The sequence below is a fragment of the Furipterus horrens genome, unplaced genomic scaffold (genome assembly GCF_987537825.1).
Source record: "Furipterus horrens unplaced genomic scaffold, mFurHor1.1.pri manual_scaffold_17, whole genome shotgun sequence".
Classification (NCBI taxonomy): Eukaryota; Metazoa; Chordata; class Mammalia; order Chiroptera; family Furipteridae; genus Furipterus; species Furipterus horrens.
The window spans coordinates 96,092,474-96,108,274 of NW_028327187.1; the positions used below are offsets into that span (position 1 = coordinate 96,092,474).

At 48.5% G+C, this 15,801-nt stretch overlaps 3 protein-coding genes across 3 annotated transcripts; all 3 read left to right on the forward strand.

The window, feature by feature from the left end:
* Nucleotides 1-700: 700 nt before the first annotated feature.
* LOC149991649 (melanoma-associated antigen B4-like) lies at nucleotides 701-1,756 on the forward strand. Its single transcript, XM_090264130.1, has one exon. The coding sequence runs from the start codon at nucleotides 701-703 to the stop codon at nucleotides 1,754-1,756; it is 1,056 nt and encodes a 351-aa protein (XP_090120256.1).
* A 7,843-nt stretch (nucleotides 1,757-9,599) lies between these two features.
* LOC149991650 (large ribosomal subunit protein P1) lies at nucleotides 9,600-10,109 on the forward strand. Its single transcript, XM_090264569.1, has one exon. The coding sequence runs from the start codon at nucleotides 9,725-9,727 to the stop codon at nucleotides 10,067-10,069; it is 345 nt and encodes a 114-aa protein (XP_090120695.1). The 5' UTR covers nucleotides 9,600-9,724; the 3' UTR covers nucleotides 10,070-10,109.
* A 4,015-nt stretch (nucleotides 10,110-14,124) lies between these two features.
* On the forward strand, nucleotides 14,125-15,171 carry LOC149991651 (melanoma-associated antigen B4-like). Its single transcript, XM_090264131.1, has one exon. It carries the CDS (start codon nucleotides 14,125-14,127, stop codon nucleotides 15,169-15,171), a length of 1,047 nt encoding a protein of 348 aa, XP_090120257.1.
* The last annotated feature ends 630 nt before the right edge of the window (nucleotides 15,172-15,801 follow it).

Here is a 15,801-nt window from a genome sequence, read left to right on the forward strand (position 1 = left end):
TGGACTGTCAGATTGAGCTTCCTCTTCATTTCTCTATTTCAGGTCTAAGAGAGGTGAGATCCTTAGTCTGGAAGTCCAGCCACCAGTAAAGAAAGTGGAGACGTGCCAGTTCCTCACAAGGAGCCAAGGTGAAGAGCTTGACTGACAGGTGAGGATCCGCATGAGCTCAGGAAACAGTGGAACCACTAAGCTCTCAGCGCTGGCGTCCCCAGATACAAAGGGGGACTGATGCTCCCCTCCAGTTCCTTCTGGGTCGCAGGGAGCGTTGAGGTGTCCACGTCAGAGTAATAGAGAGGCAGACGCCCAGGCTCTGCCCAGAGTTTACATGATAATACTAAAGGTGAACTGAGGGGTCCCACGTGCCAAACAACGGGGGATACGCTGATTCACTTCCTGTCACTTGAATAAAATCAAAGCACAGCTAGTAAGAGGCAGCCTGAGACTCTGTGTAACGGTTCTCTGGCTCCACTATGGGATTCATAACCGGGGACTGAGCTGAAGCAGGAGCCTTGGGGGGGTCTCTGGAGTAATGCCCTCAAGGAAGTCTACAGAGGCTTCCTTCAAAAAAACAAAAAACAAACACCTAAGGTTGAATTTACCTGTTGAATGTGCTCACTCCTCTCATCTTCACTCCAACAGGTGCCCAAATCACCTGTCCATTGGCCCACACTCTTGTCTGCTGTCCTGAACAAGAGCCATCATGCCTCGTGGTCACAAGAGTAAGCTGCGTGCTCGTGAGAAACGCCGCCAGAAGAGAGCTGAGACCCAAGGTCTTAAGGATGCTGGGGCCGCTGCAGGGGAGGAAGAAGACGCTGCTTGCTGCTCCTCTTCCGTTCTGGGGGACACGCCCTCTGGCTCCACTGGTGCTGCACCTCTCCAGGCACCTTCGAGTGCCCCAGACACCACCAGTGCCGCTGCACGTGTTTCACGCAGAAGATCTGCTAGAAAAGCCAAAAGCCATGTTGAGAAAAGTAGAAGTTCCCCCCAGGCCTCACCTTCCTCTGAGAACTTTGCCCTAAATCTCCTAAGTCAGAAGGCGTGTAAGTTGGTACAGTACCTGCTGTGTCAGTATACACTGGGGGCGCCCATTAAAAAGGCGGATATGCTGAAGATAGTACGCAAATGGTACAGGAAGAACTATTCTGAGGTTCTCAGCAAGGCCTCTGAGCTGATGCATCTGGCCTATGGCCTAAAATTGAAAGAAGTCGAGCCCAATGGAAATTTCTACACCCTCGTCGATGATCAAGATGACACTGGCTATGGGAATCTGAGCCCCGGCTGGAGATTTCCTGTAAGAGGAATTCTGTTGCCTCTTCTGAGTGTGATCCTCTTGAATGGGGGCCGTGCCTCTGAGGAGGAGATCTGGGATTCCCTGAATATGATAGGTGTCTATGATGGAACACATCACTTCATTTTTGGGGAGCCCAGGCAGCTAATCAACGAAGTTTTGTTGCAGGAAGAATACCTGGTGTACCAGAGGGTGCCCAACACAGATCCTCCACGCTACGAGTACCTGTGGGGTCCAAGAACCCATGCTGAGACCAGCAAGATGAAAATCCTGGAGTTCATAGCCAAGATGAATGAAAAAGAGCTCACTGCGTTCCCAAGCCTTTATGAAGAGGCTTTGAAAGATGAGGAAGAAAGAGCTCAAGCCAGAGCCCAAGCCAGAGCCCAAGCCAAACGTAAGAGCGGCCGTCGTTCCAAGGCCGGTGGTCACCCCACAGCCACATCCCGCCATTCCCCGCACCCTGAGTGACATCGAGATGGAGTCTTCAGTCTGGTGGGAAAGGAAAGGCCGGTGAAATAGTTTCTTAATATGCAAAATTTCTTGTTAGCTTGCCTATGTGGGGCATTATGCATTTGCAGATGTGCTTTTGACAGAATGTTTTTTTGATTCAGAATGTAAGTTTACGAATGGCATGGGTCATACATTTATTGCCGTGTGTCAGGTTAGCAGTAGGAGTTTCCGTTTTGAAACGCGAATTGGGAATCTTTCAGTCACTTTTGTGATCCGGAACAAGATAATGCGGCTTTAGGGTAGGACTGTCTTCAGCGGTGTGAGAGAAGTTTACACTGACCTAATAGGGAACAGTAGGTAGATATACAGAAGGGTAGATAAAGTAAAAGTTGGTCACTTGTTATAAATGTTTATTCAGTTATTGTTGGCATAGAATGTTAATCTGGATTCAGGTTTACGACATAGTGATGAGATATTTACATAACTTCGAAGGTATTCGGGCCCATTGCTCTGCAACCCCTTTGAACCATATGTGCTTATCACAATACTTTTTGTTATGTTAGCTGCGCTGTACCCAGCTGGTCTGTTACAGCCATGACAAGGATACAAGCTACATAACCATCTGAAGATGGATGCATAAAGTGGATATGGTACATATATAAAGTTGGTCATTTCTTGTTTGCTAACTGCATTTAGTCTATTGTTATGTGAATTGTAAAGCTCCGTACCTGAACTTGCTTCTGTATTTCAAGAATGTTTGATAATATAAACGGTAGTGAATCAGGCCTCTCGGTTCATGGCTTTTATTTCATACAGTCGTCAACGGAGCATGAGCTCTGTGGAAGTCTGCATGCTTGCATTGGGGATGTTTAGGCAAAGAAGACCACACACGGGTCCATGCAATTATAGATTGTAGAAGAAGCTAACATTACCAAAGAGGGTGAGATGCGCTGCTTCCTGAGGAGCAACTGAAAAGTAAAGAGGGGATGGAGATAGCATAGCACTTAGGTCTCATTGCTAAGCAGTATTTAGTCCCATTGGAAGATCAATGGGTGATCCGGGGTCACATCCAGTCGCTTGTGTCACCCTGAGTGAGGTCTGATGTGGAGCCTTCACATAGTGATGGGAATTCCTACTGACCAGTATTCCTGATGTGCACGGACATCTTGTTGACTTCTATTTTGAGGTAATTTTCCGGCAGTGTTCTATCACCACAAAGTCTGTTTAGGTTCAGAGTATAAGTGTATGAACGACAGGGCTCACACTCTGACTGCTGTGGATCCAATTTAAGGGCGAGAGTTTTGTTCCTCGACACGCACGCTGAAAATCCTTAAATCCCTTTTGTTTTCCTGAAGAAGACAGTGTGCCATTACATTGGGATCATGAAAAGCGACACTCAGAGAGATGGGATCAGAACCTAGGGAGAAGAAGGTAAAAGTTGGTCAGTTATGTGTATGCCTTACTCCAGTTTTGCTTTTTGTAAATTTAATCTTCATATACCTGGGTGGCCTTTATTTACCAGTGAATCAGTCGAGGGAAATATAAATTGGTGTAGCCCCTGTGGGAGACTGTGCAGATATTCCTTAAAGACTTAAAAGTTAAACTGTCACACTCCAGCAGTTCCACTATTGGGTATTTTTGTAAGGAACACGAACTTCTATTTCTCTATCCCCATGTTCACTGCAATATTATCTCCAAGACATGGAAACAACCTACGGCCTGCTGCTGCATAAATGGATAAAGTAAAAGTGATACACAACCTTACGAACACACACACACAAACGCACACACGATGTGTCAGCCACAAACACAAGAAGTCCTCCCATTTGGGAAAGCACGCGAAGAACTCGAGGACATTATAGTAAGTGAAATATATAGTAATATTCAAGGGGTGTTCTTGCAACTTGCAGCAAAAGACAAATACTATATAGTATCATCCGTATGTGGGACCTTTAAAATACATGACACGCACATGCAAGTGAACTCAGATATGGAGAACCGATGTTGGTTGCCAGAAGTGAGGGTGAGAGATGGCCAAAAGCTACACATTTCCAGTTATGAATGAAATAAGACGGGGCATGTCATGTACAGGACAAACAATAATAGTAATACTGTACTACCTGTGTGAAAGCTGCCCTAGAGACACCTGAAAAGTTCTAATTACAGGAAGGGAAAAAATAATTACATAAAAAGTTAGTGTTGATCCGTTACCTATAACAAACTACTGCAAATTTCAGAGCTTCAAACCACAGACTTTTAGTATCTCACAGCTCCTTAGGTCAGAATTGAGGGCACACAGTAGCTGCATCTGTAGGTCAGATATCTGAATTTCTAGAAATAATGTATCAGGCAGCTGGGTTCTCACATGGACCTCGGAAGCTCCATCCACTACCACGCAAGTTTGGAGCAGAATTCACGTACCGGAAATTGAAGGATGAAGGTTTGCATTTACACGCATGCTGTTGGCTAGGGGTCATTTTTGGGTCACCCTTAGGTCTTTGCTATGCTATGCAGCTCCTTCCATCTTCAAAGCAAAGAAGGAAACAGCCTCCTCAGACTTCAGATTTCTTTGGCCAGGAAAAGCCCCATTCCATGTAAGGACTCACAACACTATGTCTAGATTGTGGAGGATAATATCCCCCTTTTAAGAGTATCGGATTTGGGACCCCCATTACATCTCCTAAATTCCTCATAGCAGTACCTCAATTAGTGTTTGATGAATAACTGGAAGATGTACACCATGAGTCAGGAATCCGGTAGGCCATCTTGGGATTCTGACTGCCAGAGTCCTTGCGGTATTGTGGTTATGTGTATAATTAGGAGCTTTACTTTCTGAATGTTCATGGTAGGATAAATATTGTCCTTGATGCTTGCCTCAGAATAACCTGGGCTAAGGGTGGATATAGATGAAACAATGTTGAACATGTTTTGATTTCGTCGAAGCTGGGAAAAGTGTGCATGGGGCGTTGGTTACATTATTCTTTCACTACTGCACGTATACACATCATGACACAAATTCTTCCAGATCATGAAAACTGAAACAAAACCTTCAGACATTTTTTATGAAACAAGTATGACAATATTTTACTTTATATTACTTTAAAATACTATTTCCAGTATTAAGAACATTGATGTAAAATTATCAAAATGTGACCTTGAAGAATTTGACAATATACTTGAAAACTATGCACTTACTTGTGACCCAGTAATTCCATGCTTTTAAGACTAACCGAAATATAAGCCAAGCCCGCAACAATAGAAGCAAACACAAATTCTCTTCAATATATTGATTTTATTATATCATGGTATGTCCACAATGTATACTTATGAAAAAGAATGAGTATGATCTCTGTTATTGATATGGGATGTTTTCTCATGTATACAAATAATTTGTGAGGTTTTGGCTAATGTCCCTTATATCATGCCCAGTGCCATTCCATTTTATTATGAAGAGGTTTTGAGACAGAGACAGAGACAGGAGACAGAGACAGAGACAGAGAGACAGTGTCAGAATCAGAGCTGCAGCCAGGGCTCCCCTACCACAGCCATGGCCAGTTTGCTGTACAGAGTATGTCCAGCAATTTCTCCCATCCTAGTGAAGGCTGAGGTAGAGTCTTCACATGTGGTTCTGGAAAGCAGCCACTCTTCTAACCAGTGAGGAGCCAAGGTGGGGCTCCTGAGAGCACTGTGCATAACATCTTTGTGCTCCTGTACAATATGGGTATCCAAGATTCCCAGAAGTAACGCTCTCTATCTCCTTGGAGACTTCAACGCAAGAGTAGGAGCCGACCACAGGGCCTGGCCCACCTGCCTTGGAAACTTTGGGAGAGGAAAGATCAATGAGAATGGTCAGCGACTGCTTGAGCTTTTGTGTCACCACGGCCTGTGCGTGACAAACACATTCTTCAAGTGCAAAGAGATCCACCAGGTGTCATGGAGGCACCCCCGCTCCCGTCATTGGCACCAGCTTGACCTCGTCATCACCAGAAGAACGGATATTGGCAGCACCCTCCTCACCCGCAGCTACCACAGTGCAGACTGCGACACGGACCATGCCCTCGTGGTAAGCAAGGTGCACATAATGCCGAAGAGGTTGCACCACTCCAAGATGAAGGGTCGCCCACGCATCAACACCAGTTGTGCCAGCAACCCAGTTAAGACCCAGCAATTCATCAACAAGATGGAAGATGCACTCGGCAAGGGAGTGGCGGCAGATGACATTATCGAATCCAATTGGCCACGTCTCCGCGACGCCATATACAACTCCGCCATTATTGCTTACGGGAAGAAAGAGCGGAAGAACGCTGACTGGTACGAGGCTCACTGGGAAGAAATGGAACCCGTGATCGAGGCTAAGAGGAAGGCCCTACTGGCTTACAAGGTCACGCCCACTCCCAGTACACTTCAAGCTCTACGGGCTGCCAGGAACAAAGTCCAGAAGACCGCCCGCCACTGTGCCAACACCTATTGGCTAAACCTGTGCAGAAGCATTCAGGAAGCCGCCGATATAGGCAACGCACGAGGAATGTATGAGGGTATCAAGAAGGCAACAGGCCCAATCCCCTCCAAGATCGCCCCCCTTAAGTCCAAGACAGGTGAGGTCATCACTGACCAGGAACAGCAAATGCGGCGGTGGACCGAGCACTACCTCGAGCTGTACGCAACGAAGAACACCGTAACAGACACTGCTCTTAACGCCATCCCAGACCTACCAGTCATGGAGGAGCTAGACACCCCACCTACTGCGGCAGAGCTCGGCAAAGCCATCGACCGCCTCGCTTGCGGGAAAGCACCAGGAAGCGACGGAATCCCTCCAGAAATCCTAAAGAGCGGGAAACCAGTCCTGCTACAGCCGCTCCACCATCTACTCTGTCTCTGCTGGAAGGAGGGTTACATCCCCCAGGATATGAGAGACGCCAACATTATCACCATGTACAAGAACAAAGGAGACCGCAGCGACTGCAACAACTACCGGGGCATCTCTCTCCTCAGCGTCGTCGGCAAAGTATTCGCCCGGGTCGCTCTTGCCCGCCTGCAGACCCTTGCTTCCCGCGTCTACCCAGAGTCCCAGTGTGGCTTCAGAGCTGGCCGATCAACAGTGGACATGATCTTCTCCCTACGCCAGCTGCAGGAGAAGTGTCACGAGCAGCATAAACCACTCTACCTCGCCTTTATTGACCTCACGAAGGCGTTTGATCTGGTCAGTCGAAGCGGACTCTTCAGCTTGCTATGGAAGATTGGCTGTCCACCACATCTGCTTGCTGTGGTCATGTCCTTTCACGACAACATGCACAGCACGGTGTCCTACAACGGCGCAACCTCTGAGGCCTTCCCAGTCAGCAGCGGAGTAAAGCAGGGCTGCGTCCTCGCGCCTACGCTCTTCGGAATCTTCTTCTCCATGCTCCTCCAATACGCCTTTAAGGACTGCAGCGAGGGTGTCTTCATTCACACCAGATCCGATGGCAAGCTCTACAACCTGGCCCGTCTACGAGCCAAGACCAAAGTCAAAGAGGTGCTCATCCGTGAGATGCTCTTCGCTGACGACGCAGCTTTGACATCACACTCCGAAGAGGGACTCCAGCAGCTAGTCACTTGCCTTTCCCACGCATGCAAGGAGTTCGGACTAGCCATCAGCCTGACGAAGACGAATGTTATGGCTCAAGGCACAGGGACTCCCCCATGCATCACCATCGACGGATACACCCTGGAGGTTGTCAACGACTTCACTTACCTCGGGTCCACCATCTCGAGCTCTCTGTCAGTCGACTTGGAGGTCAACCGGAGAATCGCCAGGGCAGCCACAGTTATGGCCAGACTGAACCGGCGAGCGTGGAACAATTCCAGCCTCACTGAGAAAACCAGACTGCGCATCTACCAAGCCTGCGTACTCAGCACTCTCCTCTATGGCAGCGAGACGTGGACCACCTATGCAAGGCACGAAAGGAAACTCAACAGCTTCCACATGAGGTGCCTGCGACGCGTCCTGCATGTCGCCTGGCAGGATAAGGTCCCCAACACCGAGGTGCTGAAGCGAGCCAATATGAGCAGTTTGCATGCAGTTCTTAGCGAGAGACGCCTCAGGTGGCTCGGCCATGTCAAAAGAATGGATGCAGGCCGTATCCCCAAAGACCTCCTCTACGGCGAGCTAGCAGAAGGCAAGAGGATGACAGGGCGCCCAAAACTGCGGTTCAAAGACATCTGCAAAAAGGACATGACACAATGCTCCATCAACCTCAACACATGGGAAGTTCAAGCAGACGACCGCCTAGCCTGGAGGCTCGCGGTCAGGCAAGGTACGTCACGGGCAGAGGCTGCGCGCAACGAGGAGGCGGTCCAGAAAAGATCGAGGCGGAAGCAGCGTCAACAGCAGCAACAACGGCCATCTGCCTTCACCTGTACCAAGTGCGGCAGGGATTGTCACTCCCGAGTCGGACTGCACAGCCATTCTCGGCGGTGCAGATAGACTCTCAAGAAGCTACGCCATCGTCTCTCGAGACGGACGGCTGCCGACGACAATATGGGTAAATTGGAGATTTGTCCTTTTTGTTTCTTTCTACTTTAAATGGCGTTACTTTCAATTAGAGGATTATTTACCCCCAAAACCTGTTTATGAATGTCATGGACCACACATTTACTGGTGATTATCTGGCTGAAAAATAGGAATTCTGCTATTATGTAACAAATTGAAAATCCTTGGATAATTTGCTATTTTCAGAACAAGATAGCATAACATTGGAATATGGATTTTTGTGAAAAAGGAAGTTACCTCACAGGGAAGTCCGTGTAATCATGAGATGTGAAAACAATATATAAACTTTAATCAATTCTTGGTTTGTTTCATTCCTTTCAGTTTCTTTGTAAAATTGCAGTGTATGGATCTAGATGGGTTCAGCTTATTCAAGAATGGAGAAGAAATTAAATCATAGTAAGTTTGACTTTTCATACGCTCACTCTTTTACAAATCTGAACATTCATTAAGCATGTGCTGTTTAAAAGGCTCCTGGCTAATACTAGGAGTTGTGAGAAAAATAAGAGCCTACCTACGCTGCCCATAGGATTTAGAGTCTAAAAACAACTTTCAGGTAAAAAAACGTGGTGAGATACTCAATGGGACTTAAAGGACCAGTACAATGAAGGAGTCAGAAGCAGGGAGGGAGGTTCCAGATGAGGGGTCTAGTGCAGAGGCTGTAAGGCAAGGAAGTTAGAGAACCGGAAACAGAAAGTGGTGTGTTGAGAGGTAATGTGTCGTTCATGGCAAGATGGGCTAGATGAGGCTGGGATAACGGTGAGCAGGGGCCAGACCCTCAGATAGTGGGTATCATAGGTAAGACACTTACTCCCAGAATGGAAAACTCCCTTTAGCAGTTACTTTGTAGTGAGGAGAAAACCAGAGAGAATCTCCACGTTGAACAGCATTGAAAGGCGTCATGTGCTCCGGGCCAAGTGCACGTGACCACAATGCGCACACTAGCAGTTTTTTGCACGTCAACTCCAGAGAGTTTCTGCGGAATAAGGGTGATAATCTGTGATTGCAAACTCAGCAGCCATTGGGCTGGCACTCCCTGCTGTGGATAAGGGAGTCATAGCCCATTCTATTAAAACAGCATTCAAAATCTTTTGTCATTTTGGTGGTGTTCTCATTTGTCAAAATGTAATTGTAGATTTTAGGAGACGGTGAAATTAATGAAGGTAGGGGAGGTTTGTATGAAAGGGCAGCTAGGTGGGAAAAACACTTAGACTTTGAAGAAAATTTTAGAAGATCTGAGTGGTATTGAGCTGTAAAACACCTACACTCAAAATGTGATTTAATGGGGGAAAATTTACTCAGAGTTTCTTTGTTAAGAACATTTTGTCCTTTTTTTCCCCAGCTGCCGTTAAGGTGCTCGGTTCTTCCGAGGAAGCTAAGGCCGCGTTGGGGTGAGGCCCTCACTTCATCCGGCGACTAGCACCACGCCCGGCAGCGCTTGCCGAGCACTCGCCTATACCATGGCCTCCGTCTCGGAGCTCGCCTGCATCTACTCGGCCCTTATCCTGCACGACGATGAGGTAACAGTGACGGAGGATAAGATCAATGCCCTCATTAAAGCAGCTGGTGTAAATGTTGAACCTTTCTGGCCAGGCTTGTTTGCAAAGGCTTTGGCCAATGTCAACATTGGGAGTCTCATCTGCAATGTAGGGGCTGGTGGACCTGCCCCAGCAGCTAGTGCTGCACCAGCAGGAGGTCCTGCCCCCTCCACTGCTGCTGCCCCAGCTGAGGAAAAGAAAGTCGAAGCAAAGAAAGAAGAATCGGAGGAGTCTGATGATGACATGGGCTTTGGTCTTTTTGACTAAACCTCTTGTAACACATTCAATAAAACTGAACTCTAAAAAAAAAAAAAAAAAAAAAAGAACATTTTGTCCTAATTTGGTGTTTCATGACCTGAACGGTCGCACGTTCTCAGATATCTACTGGATTTCTTTAAGTTGAGTAGTATTTTTCTCAGGGCAAAATAATCTTAATCATGGACATAACAGACATTGTGCAAAAGATAAAAGCATTCCACACACCGTGCCACGTGCTGTACATACAGTAACCGCAATCCATAAGCACTGCCATACAGGCCTTAACAAACCCCCTTCGCAAATGCAGAACCTCGGACTCACAGAGTCTGCTAATGTACCTGAGGTCACACAGTGAATAACTGGCAGCGCTGGGACTAGACTCCCTGTTCTGGAGTTGCCCAGAGCTCACACTGGCGCACGCCACCCAGCTGACCTTGGGTGGCTTAATTCACTTAGTTCTCCTACTCCAAAATGTACCTAAAGTGACAGAAAGGAGGACCCTGGGACCAAACATCTGGATTGGTTTACCTAGCAAAGTATAGACTTACCTAAATAAATAAGAGATACGCATGGAGGAGAGAAGAGATCAGTCTCAGGGACAATATGGTCATCTACGCTTGCAAACTCAGAAACCCTAGAAAGATCGGTCGGGTCTCACAAACCTCTAGCTCTGTCCTTCTAGGGAGAAAGTGGATCCTTGAGAACTTCCCTAAACCTGGCCGGTGAAGAGCAAGGATGTATCAACTTTCTTTTCTCTGACAGCACAGCACATTTCCTGGGCTCCGCTTTGTGCTGCCGTTTCCTAGTTTTACATCAGTCATGGAATGCTGGCTCATTCCTGCAAATTTGCATTAAGGAAACTGGTCATGTGTTTGCAGGGAGGCATCATTTCTCAGGAAGTTTTTAATCCAGAGACAGGAGCCAAGTTGACGATTCCCATGACTGAATTTAGGAAACAATCAGTCCAAAATACAGGGGTCAAACAAAACCCGAGGAGTGTTCCTTCGGTTCAGTAGAAGGAATCTGAGGCTCTGACAAGGTGAAGATCTTAGGTAAGGAAGACTAGAGAGAACCAGCCAGAACAGTGAGGAACTGGAGTCGCACCCTTGTTGTGTGTTGTCGTAGGCCTCGAAAGACCATGATCGTATGAGGATCACTCTGATTTTGAACTTGGAATTCTCAGGAAGTGGGGCATTAATGGAAGATGAGCAGAGTTAGGAAAGCAAAGGCCAAAGTTACAGGACTGGTCATCAGTCGAAGTACAGACCCTTCAGTGGACTAAGGGTAGCACCGACAGGCTGAAAGGAGGTCTCACAGAATCTCTGTTGTCATCCCTGGGAAGCCCCTGGCAGAGACGTCAGGCGGATTTGAGCCTGACAAGTGTCAGGGAGGTGAGGGCTTCCGTGTACTGTGTGCGGTTTCTGTTTGGCAGGGGAAGGAGTGGGTCTCAAGCAGAAATCCTTCTGAGCGATATTCTGAGTGTTACGAGGGGACGTGCCAAAACCAGAGGGAGCACCGCAAAAGCCGACAAGCCGCAGAGGCTCCAGGACTTTCCTTAGCTGTGGCGGACCCAGCAGCGCTACCACTGAGGAGTCCACGCAATCTACGTGGGTGGTCTCAGGGAGGGAAGGGTCTCGCCTACTTGGAGACTTGGATCCCAGGCCAACTGTGCAAAGACAGGAGTCTTGCACATAACCGAGGCAAGGCGAGGACACTGAGCGTTAAAGGAGGGGATCGCCGCCACTCAGTGGGAGCCTCACGGGGTCCCGTCTCCCCGGGCAGGCCTCTAAGGCCCAGCGCGCACAGAAGAAGCAGTCCGCCCCAACTGCCGCACTGGAACTCAGCAAAGTGAGGACTTGGTGTGCGGCCAGGCCCACCGGGCTCACAGGGGGGAGGAGCCCGGGCTCTGGACACACAAGAGTGCGGACCGTGAGTGAGGACCTAGGGCCCACCAGCTCATAAACAATGGGGTCCCACGGAACCCGGTACCGGTCTCAGTTTTCAGGCGCCCTGGACAGCCTTGCTGGATAAGACCCACCGATTTCCGATTCAGTGCGGGGGCGTTTCCTGGCAGGCGCGTCCGGCTGCTTTCCGGCTGAGCGTGGGTTCTCGGACGGGCCTCGAGTCAAGGTGAGGACCTGAGTGCAGCCCTGCGAGAGCGAAAGTGGGCCCTTTCCATCCTCCCACCCTGCCGTGCGGCTCCGAGAGGCCCCAGCAGAGCCGTCGGACTGAGCTAGGCCCCAAGTGTGTTTGTGAGAAGGTTTTCCTTGTTCTACGGGCGTAGCCCATTCCGCAGGCGACGCCATGTAGGGCTGCATTGCTCTCAGGATGAGGGCCCTGAGTACTTGAGAGCCCCCTTCTATCCTCAAGTGGGGGCCGCACGCCACATCAGCCCCACTCTCATCTCTAGGAGGCACCAGGCAGAGGAGCCGGAGAAAACACCAAGTACTCTTCCCTCTAGCGAGAACTAAGGGAGGGGAGGGCTGCGGCCGCCAACTCCCAAATTTAGCAGAACGGCCGCCTGTAATTTGTCAGGACGACCTGGGCCCAGTTTCCTCACGCAGTGGTGTCAGGGATGTGAGGGCCTTGGTTTAGTGGCCGAGCCCACTTCAGAAAAGAGGAGCCAGTCCCTAAGGGCACTCAGGGTTGTGATATTGAAGAGGTTGGGGGAACTTGTCCAGAAACTGGGGGCCACTGGACACCTCTGCCCTGTTTCCACATCAGGGAGATGGGGCATGTCGCCACGATGATTTGCACTCATTTCTTCCTAGGCCATCCCAGGGAGGGGACCGATGAGGTCGAAGGGGGCAAACCACCTGTCATGGGTGGCAGGGTTTCATTTATGCCACTTTCCACGGCGAGACCATTATGGATTGTGGTCATGTGCCAAACCGTACAGAGTAGGCACAAAAGAGTGCTCCCTATTTTCCGTGCTAGGTGACGTCAGGGATAGATGCCAAGCCCATCGGTCACCACTTAGGGGAAACAGGGAACTGAGGGAGTCACGTCAGTTTAGCAGAGAAAACGACATCATGACCCTACCAGGAATCTAATTTAGACCTTGAATTGCGGTTTCATTTGGAACCAACATCGGTAGGACCTTAACGTACTTGCAGCAGCCCTCACTCTTGGGGACGTGCTTTGGTGACATAAGTTCAACTTCATATCCTCTTACTGGGTCTCAGGGAGGCCAGATCTTACAGTGTGCAGTCAGGAGCCCCACTGTGGACGTGAGAGAAGGGTGAAGCGACCGAATAACCCTGAATAAAGCAGACCTCAAGGAGTCCCTCCCAGCCTTTAACTGCCAACCCAGGTTATGTCACAGATGGGCTGGCATATTGAGCTTCTTTTCATTTATTTCAGGTCTAAGGGACGTGAGATCCTTAGTCTGTAGGTCCAGCCACCAGTTAAAGGAAGTGGAGACGTGCCAGTTCCTCACAAGGAGCCAAGGTGAGGAGCTTGACTGACAGGCGAGGATCCGCATGAACTCGGGAAAGAGCAGAGCCACTAAACTCTCAGCTACAGATACGAAGATACTGAGGTGGACTTAGGCTCCCTCCGGTTCCTTCTGGGTCCCAGGGAGCAATGAGCTCTCAACTACAGAGTAGCAGAGAGGCAGGTCCCCAGGGGATGGTAATACTAAAGGTAATACTAGTACTAAATGATAATATGATATGATAATACTAAAAGTGACATGATAATACTAAAGGTAAACTGAGGGGATCCCACATGCCAAAAACAGGGATACAGTGATATTACCTGCAGTCACTTGATAAAATCGAAGCACAGCTAGTAGGAGGCAGCATGGGACTCTGTCTAATGGTTTTCTGGCTTTTTGATGGGATTCATAACCGGCGCCTGACCTGAATCAGCAGCCTTGCCGGTCTCCGGAGTAATACCCTCAAGGAAGCCTACAGAGGCTTCCTTCAAAAAAATAAAAATGAAAACCAAGGTTGAATCTACCTGTTGAAGGTGCTCACTCTTCTCATTTTTCCTCCAGCAGGTGCCTAAATCACCTGTCCATTGGCCCTCACTCTTGTCTGCTGTCCTGAACAACAGCCATCATGCCTCGTGGTCACAAGAGTAAGCTGCGTGCTCCTAAGAAACGCTGCCAGAAGAGAGCTGAGACCCAAAGTCTTAAGGATGCTGGGGCCGCTGCAGGGGAGGAAGAAGACGCTGCTTGCTGCTCCTCTTCCGTTCTGGGGGACACGCCCTCTGGCTCCACTGGTGCTGCACCTCTCCAGGCACCTTCGAGTGCCCCAGACACCACCAGTGCCGCTGCACGTGTTTCACGCAGAAGATCTGCTAGAAAAGCCAAAAGCCATGTTGAGAAAAGTAGAAGTTCCCCCCAGGCCTCACCTTCCTCTGAGAACTTTGCCCTTAATCTCCTAAGTCAGAAGGCGTGTAAGTTAGTCGAGTATCTGCTGTGTCACTATAAATTGGGGGCGCCCATGAAAACGGCAGATATGTTGAAGGTAGTACACAAATGGTACAGGAAGAAGTTTTCTGAGGATATTCTCAGCAAGGCGTCTCAGCAGATGGATATGATCTATGGCCTAAAATTGAAAGAAGAAGAGCCCAATGGAGATTTCTACACCCTCGTCGATGATCAAGATGACGCCGGCGATGGGAATCTGAGCCCAGGCTGGAGATTTCCTATAAAAGGAATTCTGTTGCCTCTTCTGAGTGTGATCCTCTTGAATGGGAACCGCGCCACTGAGGAGGAGATCTGGGATTTCCTGAATATGATAGGCGTCTATCATGGAACATGTCACTTCATTTTTGGGGAACCCCGGAAGCTGATCAACCAAGTTTTGTTGCGGGAAGAATACCTGGTGCAGCGGCGAGTGCCCAATAGCTACCCTCCATGCTACGAGTTCCTATGGGGTCCAAGAGCCCACGCTGAGACCAGCAAGATGAAAGTCCTGGAGTTCATGGCCAAGATTAATGAAACAAAGCTCACGGCGTTCCCAGGCCTTTATGAAGAGGCTTTGAAAGATGAGGAAGAGAGAGCTCAAGCCAGAGCCCAAGCCAAACATAAGACTGGCCGCCGTTCCAAGGCCGGCGGTCGCCCCACAGCCACATCTCACCACTCCCTTCACCCTGAGTGACATCTAGATGGAGTCTTCAGTCTGGTGGGAAAGGCCGGTGAAACAGTTTCTTACTATGCAAATTTTCTTGTTAACTTGCCTGTGTGGGGTTTTTTGCATTTGCAAATGTGCTTTTGACAGAATGTTTCTTTAGGATTCAGAATGTAAGTTTATGAATGGCATGGGTCACACATTTATTGCCGTGTGTCAGGTTAGCAGTAGAAGTTTCCTTTTTGAAATGTAAATTGGGAATCCTTCAATCACTTTTGTGATCCAGAACAAGATAATGCGGCTTTAGGGTAGGACTATCTTTAGCGATGTGAAAGAAGTTTACACTGACCTAATAGGGAACAGTAGGTAGATATACAAAAGGATAGATAGATAAAGTTAAAGTTAGTCTCTTGTTACAGATGTTTATACAATTAATGTTGGCATAGAATGTTAATTTGGATTCAGGTGTACAACATAGTGATAAGACATTTATATAACTTCGAAGGTATTCACCCCCATTGCTCTACAACCCATTTGAACCATATGTGTTATAACAATACTCTTTGCTGTGTTACCTGTGCTGTACCCAGCTGGTCTGTTACAGCCATGACAAGGACACCAACTGCATGACCGCCTGTAGATGGATGCGTAAGGAGGATG

Coding starts and splice junctions, on each gene's coding strand:
- LOC149991649 (XM_090264130.1), top strand. CDS start 701: ATGCCTCGTGGTCACAAGAGTAAGCTGCGTGCTCGTGAGAAACGCCGC.
- LOC149991651 (XM_090264131.1), top strand. CDS start 14,125: ATGCCTCGTGGTCACAAGAGTAAGCTGCGTGCTCCTAAGAAACGCTGC.
- LOC149991650 (XM_090264569.1), top strand. CDS start 9,725: ATGGCCTCCGTCTCGGAGCTCGCCTGCATCTACTCGGCCCTTATCCTG.